Raw genomic sequence first — 10,076 nt, forward strand, 5'->3', positions numbered from 1 at the left:
GTTCTCAGTATTAAAGGGTACAATAACTACACCCTTTCTCATGGTAAAGCTATGTCCAAAGACACATGGACATCTACCCAATGTCTCTTTTCTCCCTTCTTTCCCTCTCTCTCTCTCTCTCACACACACACAAACACACACACACACACACACACACACGCGCGCGCGCGCGCGCGCGCGCCTAAAGTACCTGCCAACTAATGATTAGCTAAAAATAAAGCAAACCTGCGCAATACAGATTTGGAAACATTAGGGATGGAAATCATGTTGAGAAGGAACAGAAGGACAGGTTTTTTCTTCTTCTTTTGTGTGGGCTTTTTTCCCGTCTTTTTTTTTTTTTTTTTTTTTTTTAACCTATGACAATTCGTTTTTAGCCCTTCGTCTTCTCTTTGCTATTGAATATAGCCTTGAGCAGCGTTGATTTCATTTCAGCTTCACTCCCCTGCTCCTGCCACTTGCCCACACCCACAGCTGCCACTCCTTGGAGTGGGGAAACTTCCCTTCTATTCTGCTGGGCTCATTACCGCAGACTCTGTTGCCTCTCCTGAACATTGGGTCAGCCTCCCCACCTCCACTCTTCCTTACTTCAAAAAGGTGCAAAGGAAGAGCAGTGTTTTGTTTTTCTTTTTTCTTTCTTTCTTTTTTTCATCACACCACCCCCCACCGTCCCCCACCCCAAACAAAGATAAAACCTGAGACTCGAAGCTTGTTCTCAGGAATACTAAGAACTTAGGGGCACAGCCATCCTCACACCAGTCCAAGACTTCTCAGAGTTCACTACACAGGGCTGGGGGCTGGACCGGCAAAACTCGATTTGTCAATCTAGTTAACTTGGTCGGCCTGGGATCCGAGGCTAGGGTGAAGGGACGATATCCCGGGGCCCTGTGGCTTCTCCCTAGAGCGCCCAAACAGCGGCGTAGGTCTAGGACGCCCCCGGCCCCGGGCTTTGGAAGAGGCTGGCGCGGAGCAGGCGCCTTGGAGCAGGGTCTCAGGGGTCCCCCGGAACAGTCACGTGTTCTCGAGACGCCGTTAAACCCCCGCCCCCTCTTCCCCACCGCCGCCTCCAGGTGCTGCTCCTGCTGCTGCCGCCACCGCCGGGGTGCAGGAGCGATCGCGCTGGGCCGCGCTCCCGGGAGCCCAGGGCCTGCATTGGCCGGGGCGCCCCGAGGTACGGGCTCCCGCCCCTCCATGCCAACCCCTTTCGCGCCGGGTAGGCCTGCACCGAGGGGCCGTGGCGGGTCCCCGCGCGGGCTGCGAGTCTGCGCAGGTCCCTGGGAGCCCGCACCCCTGTCTCTGGCGCCAGGGCGTTGTCGGGGGTCCCAAGAGGGCGGGGTGGGGAAGGTGAAGGGAGCGCGGCTGGAAAAACGGGGATTAGGGTGGCGGAACAGGCACTTGTCAGGAGTGAAGAGACAGCGGAGAGGGTACTGGGCTGAATTCTTTCGTGCCGAGCAGGTCCCTCCGGTTCCCAACTCACCCAGGTGGAGCAGGCGCGGGCCGAACCCGGGAGGAGAGTGTCGGGGATCCGCGAAGGAGCCTCCTGGGGATGGGGCGGGGGATGGACAAAGCGCTGCCCCCGGCTGGACGCGCTCTGGCTGCAGCCCGGCTGGCGTCCGGAGCTGGGAACAGCAGCACGCGGGGTGCCCGGGTCAGGGCTCAACCCTAGCGGGTCTCTGGCGAGGCCAGGGGCGCAGCCCGCGGGGCGCCACTGAGGCCGTCCGGCTGCCGCGCGGTCCAGCGCTGACCCGAGCCCGGGAGGCAGCTGCGCTCTAAGGTTTGCGCTCCTGTTTGCGAGGTGTCTTCATATAACAAATGCGAGCAATAACAAACATCCATAGAACTCGAATTCCAGAAACGGGAATTCTTTTTTCCAAGTTCACAGACCTTTAGTTAATCTTTTAAAGGAACTGAGGCGTTGTGTTGGACCAAAGCCAAAACGATTTTACCTTAGACCGTGGAAAATAGCCTAAGGCTCTTTCAGCAGAATTTTGCAGTCTGAATGCAATTTTAGATTTCAGATTTCTCAAGGGAAGAGAAACTCTGCTGTTAGAATTTGGAAGGGGGGGTGGTGCATGCCTGTGTGTTTGTCAGCTGAGCAGAGCTGTATTTATCTTTCCAATTCAAATTGTGCCAGATTCTGGCTTTAAGAACAAACCATGGGAATATTTGAGAACATGGAATCATGCTGCTGTTCCACGATCACAGCAAAACAGACAATAGTTGATATTGTATCATTGCAGGAGGAAAAAGAATTACATATATTTTATTCTTTTGTGTGATTGTCATCCTTTGTGAAAAGAATGATGTGTATTTTCATAAAGCAAGAAATTATTCAAAGAAACCTTATTTAAATGTACAAGTCAGACTTTTAATATCCTTTGAATTCCCTGCAGTTCCTCCTATTATTCTTAAGAACTATCTATTTTCTTAAAATACTTAAAATCTATTCAGAAGGTTTCATTTGTCTAGGTGTCAGATATAGAAGAGTTTATAAGAAAATTCCAGTAAACCTTTAAGAAGATATTATTTTTTATAAGTTGCCATAGTTTAATAAAGAACTTTTATTTTTCACACTTTTTACACAGAGATTAAAATTCCGTGTTTCAGCCTGGAAATTCTGATGGTGGGAGATACAACTAATACAAAAGAAAATGAGTAAATATAGTAATTAGGTATGACAAAAGTCTCATGCTGTCAATATCAGATTTCTTGTCAAATAATATTCCATGTTAAAATATTCTTTCTCTGGTTATATTTCATAATTTCTATAGCAATCTCAGAAGATTCACATATATCATTACTTTTATAATAGATAAAATATGTTGCATAAAAATGTATAGCACTCATAATAACACTTGTTGAAAAGTAGAGGGTTATTAAACGTATTTGGATTTCCATTGTAGGTCTGCTCATTGTGTTTTTCAGGAAAAAGGAAGGGAAAGGGTAAGTTTAATGAAAAAAATCCTGCTTTTTTGTTTTTTCATTTTAAGAGCGTTCCTGTACCTTAGATTTTCAACTTAAATGTTATTGTACAAAATTTTCCTAATGTTTAAACTATCCCCTGGCTAGCAAGAGGCACTTTAAAAAAAACTACACGTCCACCACCACCCCTCCCCCACCACCCCTCCCCGCCTCCAGCATTTGCAGTATTCATTATTTAGTTGTAAGAAGAAATTCTTCCTTCATTGGAGCAAAGATTCACAGAATGTTCCTTTTGTGCAGACTATATATTAGGTATTATATGTGTGTATGTTTATGTGGTAGATGGTGTGGGGTGGGGCTAGAGGGAGAGCAGGAGAAAGTTGACTATAGTCACACCAAAATAAAATGAATAAATGAATGTTGAATGAATGAATGCTAAGAGACAATTTTTAAAATTTGCTTATCAATCTATCAGTAGCTACATAAAGTATTCATTATATTCAGCAATAATACAAGTGTCCATGCTATAGAGAAATAATATATTACTATCAGTCAGGAGAATGCCATTCATTTATTAATTCATTCATCATCCAATTTGGGGCCTTTTATATCTCAGCAATCTACAGTTACTCAGGGTGTGAGCTTGAATTAATCCATCATAGAATATTCTTGGCATAGCACCTTGCATTAGTCATCTTTATGCTTAGAGCAGAGCAGAGCACCTAGCAGAATATATGTTCAATAAATACTATTTGAACGAATAAAAGAAGGAACAACTAATCATTCCTAGCTGTTCATTAATAGAAGGAGCCTACCCTTTAAAATTATATATAAATTATCTACTTTCTTAAAATACTCAAATATTTTAAGGAATGAAAGAAGCATCCTCAGTTTTTTCTCCAGTGTCCAATGAATACTCAAGATGGCATTTATTTCATCTTCTTACTAAGGAGATGTGGTTTTATAATTTAATGCATTCAATATTTTATGTGCATATATTTAAAATAAAAGTTTTAATAACAGACTGCACAGTCATGGAAATGGATATACTTTTTCATTTACATTTTTTAAATGTTGTAAATATATCTTACAGTTTTAGTTTCATGTTGCTTGTGTGATAGCCTTTATCATGAAGATATTCAAATTTAAAGTGCTAAACTATCTTTATTGTCTATCTAGGTATCTCCTCCTCAATGCATTTTGGGGCCATTTAAAACATCTACAATTTCAATGGTTCTCTATAAATGTATATATAAAGATACATATACACACATATATATGTACACACAAAAATATAGTCATACTCTATCCTGAATTTTCCCACATTGCCAGAATGATTCATTTCTGTTATTTTAAAGCAAGCGAAATTAAACTGCTTTTCTAAAACGATTGGTAACAAATATTTACTTAGCATCCACTATGTGTAATATGCTTTATTAAACATCATTTCTAGAATGAAAATAATTAAGACCTTCATCTCCATTCGAATATAATAGAGAGGTCTAACCACATGGAATGGAGAAAAATCTGAATTTTAGACTCAAAACTACATTGTTTCTATTACCACAAATTGTGCTGCATCTTCTCTTTCTTCAAAAAATTTTGGACAGCAATTTTACACTAAGTAAGTATCATCCACAGTTACATGTTCCAAAAAGGGACAAAGCCATTGTAGAAGGGGCCGTCTAATTCCTCTCTTGTTCTTGCTTAGGTGTTACAAGGAAAGGCTATCAGTAACAACTGACCTGCCACAAAGTTAGAAGAAAAGGATTGATTCAAGAAAGTAAGTCAAGAGAAGAACAACTAAGCAGGATTGCAGTTATAAGCAGCCTGCACACATTATAAATATAAATAGGATCATGAATAAGCTGAATTGAGCCAGGTGGTCATCAGAACTCAGGAAATTAAGCAAAAGCACCAGTCAAAACTGTGTTGATTAGAAGCTTGCTGACCTATCCAGAGTAGGTGCTGAGAGGCTATTGACTGGGAATATGATGAATAATATGATTCAGTAGGTCATGCGAGTCACTTTTGTACCAGGTGTTCTTTGTCATTGAGGCAATATCAATGTAAATTGTTGGCTAGGGTCTAAGAATGAATGAATACAATCCTAAGTCTTTGAATTAACTTATCCTTTAAAAGGATGTAGTTAGCTTCCAGAAAATAATTTGGTCAACATAGAATCACTTGTAGAAGTTGTGAAAAACTTGTAACTTTTCTCATAGCACAATGATGACTCTGTCATCCTGTTTGAAACTTGCTACATATAGAACTGAAGTTAAACTTATTTGTAATGAATGTATGTACACAATAGTATTTGCCATTTGGAAATTTATTGAACTAAGACCTGCAGGTCCCTCATAAATTAAAGATAACAGTGTTTACTATTAATTTAAATAAACATGTATTTTTATAGTTTTAGTATAGTTATTCAATTATAGATCTAGAAATAAGTAGATAAACATATATTGATAGTTAACAAAAGTGGTTTTTTAACTATATATATATCACAATCTCTATGACAATGTATTTATTGGAATTAATTTCTTTGCTGGTTTGTGTTTTCTGTAGGAAATTCTTGTTAGAAAAACATTAAAGTGGCCAGACAGTGGCTCATGCCTCTCATGTCTATAATCCCAACGCTTTGGGAGGCCAAGGTGGGAGGATTACTTGAGGCCAGGAGTTTGAGACCAGCCTGGGCAACATAGCCAGACCCCACCTCCACAAAAAATAGAAAGATTAGCCTGTAGTGGCACGTGCCTGTAGTCCCATGTGCCTGTAGTCCCAGCTGCTTGGGAGGCTGAGATGACAGGATTGCTTGAGTCCAGGTGTTCAAGGTTACAATGAGCTGTGATCACACTACTGCACTCCAGCCTGGGCAACAGAATGAGGTCCTGTTTCTAAGAAAAATAAAAAAGTAAAAAAAAAAAAAAGGGGACTTTTTTTTTTTTAAATGAGAGGAGGGAGTCCTTTTGTCTCTTATTGGTATGTTATAGGCAATTTAGCGCTTCATCAGGCAGTAGCATCAAAAGTCTAATATGTAGAGGTAAATATGTAATGCAATTGAGGTATGACATTAATTTAATTTGAAATGAAGAAAACTTATTACCGGGAGTTATATTAACATCACTTCTACATTTACGTTTAAGGTATAATGTTTTCCTTGAACAATGAATTCATTGACTCATTCATAAGCCAAAATCTATACACAGTTTTTTAATTAATAAACAGGTGAAATTTGATAGTTTGTTTTTTTTTTAGAAAAAAAAAAACACCAACAGCACTGCTAGTCTGTCAGTGGTTGTCCTAATCAGAGATAATCTGGCATATCTCAAACGATTGAGGATTGGTCACAGAAAGATGTCATCATCCAGCATTGTGTCCACACAGTCAACAGTACAGCTTGATAAACATATTTAATGAGTGCCTACCATATGCATCTAGGTCATGAGATAGTGATCCTATTCTCAAGGAGCATAAATTTGAACGTTGTACAAACTAGGTGATATTTGTTACTGGAGTTTTGTTTGAATTTTTTATTCTCTCATAAACATTTATTTAATACCTGCAGTGATGAAGTTACTCTGCCATGTATTGGGATGGATTCCAAAGTGAGTAAGAGATAGTTTCTGCTTTTCCATTGCTTGTAAATAAACAAGGTAGATGGGTAGGCATTATAATGCAATGAAAGCAGATTATGATATGTAGCATCAGACAACTGTAAACAGAATGTAACAGGAGTTCTGAAGAGGAGATCATGTCCAGCCGAGTTGACCAGGACAGGTGACTTTTAAGTTTGGCCTAGATTAAGACAGAAATACACGGAATTTTTATGATAAGATTATGTGACTATACTATGTACCAGGTATATTGACTTGGAGAATAATATTAATGAGTGATTGTAAAGCATGTATCTTGAACAAGTTCTTGTCTACATTTGCCTTTTTCTTTCCTTACGTTATTTACTACACAAATTTTAAAAATGCAATCCACTACCTTAACATAAGTTAATACATCTTAGAAGTAATGATAAAATTAAACTTACTATAATCATTATTGGCTGATACTTGCACTGCACTTGGAATGAGTTAAAGACATCATAAACTTCCTTAGGAGATTAATAAGGTCACGGGAGCTGATTGTAAAATTTAGTTTCCCTCTGAATAGATTAATTTAAAGTAGTCATGTAATTTTTTTTAGGTTGCTGACAAATGTCTTTTTATTCCAAGCAGGACTGTAATATGGATTTAGAGCTCGACGAGTATTTTAACAAGACACTTGCCACAGAGAATAATACTGCTGCCACTCGGAATTCTGATTTCCCAGTCTGGGATGACTATAAAAGCAGTGTAGATGACTTACAGTATTTTCTGATTGGGCTCTATACATTTGTAAGTCTTCTTGGCTTTATGGGGAATCTACTTATTTTAATGGCTCTCATGAAAAAGCGTAATCAGAAGACTACAGTAAACTTCCTCATAGGCAATCTGGCCTTTTCTGATATCTTGGTTGTGCTGTTTTGCTCACCTTTCACACTGACGTCTGTCTTGCTGGATCAGTGGATGTTTGGCAAAGTCATGTGCCATATTATGCCTTTTCTTCAATGTGTGTCAGTTTTGGTTTCAACTTTAATTTTAATATCAATTGCCATTGTCAGGTATCATATGATAAAACATCCCATATCTAATAATTTAACAGCAAACCATGGCTACTTTCTGATAGCTACTGTCTGGACACTAGGTTTTGCCATCTGTTCTCCCCTTCCAGTGTTTCACAGTCTTGTGGAACTTCAAGAAACATTTGGTTCAGCATTGCTGAGCAGCAGGTATTTATGTGTTGAGTCATGGCCATCTGATTCATACAGAATTGCCTTTACTATCTCTTTATTGCTAGTTCAGTATATTCTGCCCTTAGTTTGTCTTACTGTAAGTCATACAAGTGTCTGCAGAAGTATAAGCTGTGGATTGTCCAACAAAGAAAACAGACTTGAAGAAAATGAGATGATCAACTTAACTCTTCATCCATCCAAAAAGAGTGGGCCTCAGGTGAAACTCTCTGGCGGCCATAAATGGAGTTATTCATTCATCAAAAAACACAGAAGAAGATATAGCAAGAAGACAGCATGTGTGTTACCTGCTCCAGAAAGACCTTCTCAAGAGAACCACTCCAGAATACTTCCAGAAAACTTTGGCTCTGTAAGAAGTCAGCTCTCTTCATCCAGTAAGTTCATACCAGGGGTCCCCACTTGCTTTGAGATAAAACCTGAAGAAAATTCAGATGTTCATGAATTGAGAGTAAAACGTTCTGTTACAAGAATAAAAAAGAGATCTCGAAGTGTTTTCTACAGACTGACCATACTGATATTAGTATTTGCTGTTAGTTGGATGCCACTACACCTTTTCCATGTGGTAACTGATTTTAATGACAATCTTATTTCAAATAGGCATTTCAAGTTGGTGTATTGCATTTGTCATTTGTTGGGCATGATGTCCTGTTGTCTTAATCCAATTCTATATGGATTTCTTAATAATGGGATTAAAGCTGATTTAGTCTCCCTTATACACTGTCTTCATATGTAATAATTCTCACTGTTTACCAAGGAAAGAACAAATGCTGGGGTCATATAAAATATATTTATGATAACTATTTATGTATAATAAATAGAAATTTTGTTAACATGGAATTTAATTTATGTGAAAGAGTTATGGATTCGAATGTCAGTTCATAATATATGGAAGGTAATTTTATGTGTTATAGTACGATTAATTTATTTAGTTGTGCAGTCAGTGTCAATCCAATCTGTAATTTCATTTTAGAAAGTTGTATTACCTTCCACTTCCATGTTGTCTTATAAACAAATGAATTGTATTTTTTGTTGAAAGTAAAAGTTATATCTAACCAACTCAGTACTTTTGTCCAAAAATATAATAAGAAAAAATTTTTCTTGAGGAACTTTTAATTTCAAACTTGAAGAATATCTACCAGCTATCTATATTCATTTCTACTGCACAGGCTTCTTAATGTTTAGTTTGTGAAGTACAGAAAAAATTTAATATGCGTGGAAAATCACAACTAAATGACAGATGTATGCCCAAATTATGATTATAATCTTCAACATTAAGTACAGTTTTGGAAGTCCTGTAGGAAAATGCTATTGCCTATTGTGAATTGGTCAAATTGTCAATTTAACTCCACTGTCCTAGTAATACACAAGTAATTTACCAAATAAAGAATTTTAAATCCTTTCCAGACTCATTATACAACATTAAACACTACCAATAAAAGTTGTTTTCATATACATCTTTTCTATTCTAAAATGTGAAGTCTAAATGGTATCTGTATTTCCAATTATTAAATAATTTTAAAGAATATTTTAAATGTGCACAGATAATTATTTTCTTGGCCAACATGTAGAATGATTAATATACTTTATACTATTTCAATACTGTAGTCTCATATGCTGTCTTGTTAAATTGAGGTCACTCTTTTCAATTGTTGAAACTTTGTTTTAGCCTTGTCTTTTAAAGAACCAAGTCTCTGAAAAAAAAATAGCGTATTTGCATGTACGATTCAGTTGTGCATAATAACATTGATATCTTCAGTTCCTATAACTGATTTAAGCCTTTTCTGTATTGATTCCTGTTCATAATAAGGGAAAACAATGAAACAAAACAAACATAAAAGCTCTAAGTTTACAAGTAATAAACCATGCTGGTAAGTATTTAATTAATTAAAAATCCAGAATCTCTATGGGGCATTCTTTATGCCCTCCTTATTCCCTGGATGATATCCATATACGGGAAATTGGTGTGATTTCTTGCCATGGGGAAAATAGTGCTGGTCCACAAAATATCCTCTACTGGTTCCTGCTGAACTCCAGTTGAGGCACGATAATCTTGCCTTGTCTCTGTGTTACATCAGGCTCTGCTGTACCATGTATGCTCTGTTCTCAACAAGGTTAAGGCCTGAGAGTTCAGCTCCAGAATCCCCAACCCCTGCTGACATGGTAGGATTCATATTCTCATTGACTTAAACTGTCGTTGCTTGAGTGTCAGCCACATCCTCTGTTTTGTTCAAAGGTTAGGCTGTCTACTCTGTGGAGTCTCGCTATGCAGTCAATGACATTGCCGCTTGCCAAACCTGGGAACTATTGGAGA

The 10,076-nt window shown here is 38.3% G+C and overlaps 1 protein-coding gene across 1 annotated transcript; it reads left to right on the top strand.

Annotated features, from left to right (window-relative positions):
- The first annotated feature begins 1,269 nt into the window (after positions 1-1,269).
- On the top strand, positions 1,270-8,828 carry NPY5R (neuropeptide Y receptor Y5). The gene is made up of 4 exons (XM_024246480.2): positions 1,270-2,669; positions 2,901-2,940; positions 4,631-4,702; positions 7,152-8,828. Exon 4 carries the CDS (start codon positions 7,161-7,163, stop codon positions 8,496-8,498), a length of 1,338 nt encoding a protein of 445 aa, XP_024102248.2. The 5' UTR covers positions 1,270-2,669; positions 2,901-2,940; positions 4,631-4,702; positions 7,152-7,160; the 3' UTR covers positions 8,499-8,828.
- The last annotated feature ends 1,248 nt before the right edge of the window (positions 8,829-10,076 follow it).

Source organism: Pongo abelii, chromosome 3 (assembly GCF_028885655.2).
Source record: "Pongo abelii isolate AG06213 chromosome 3, NHGRI_mPonAbe1-v2.0_pri, whole genome shotgun sequence".
NCBI classification, from domain to species: domain Eukaryota; kingdom Metazoa; phylum Chordata; class Mammalia; order Primates; family Hominidae; genus Pongo; species Pongo abelii.

Coding starts and splice junctions, on each gene's coding strand:
- NPY5R (XM_024246480.2), top strand. CDS start 7,161: ATGGATTTAGAGCTCGACGAGTATTTTAACAAGACACTTGCCACAGAG.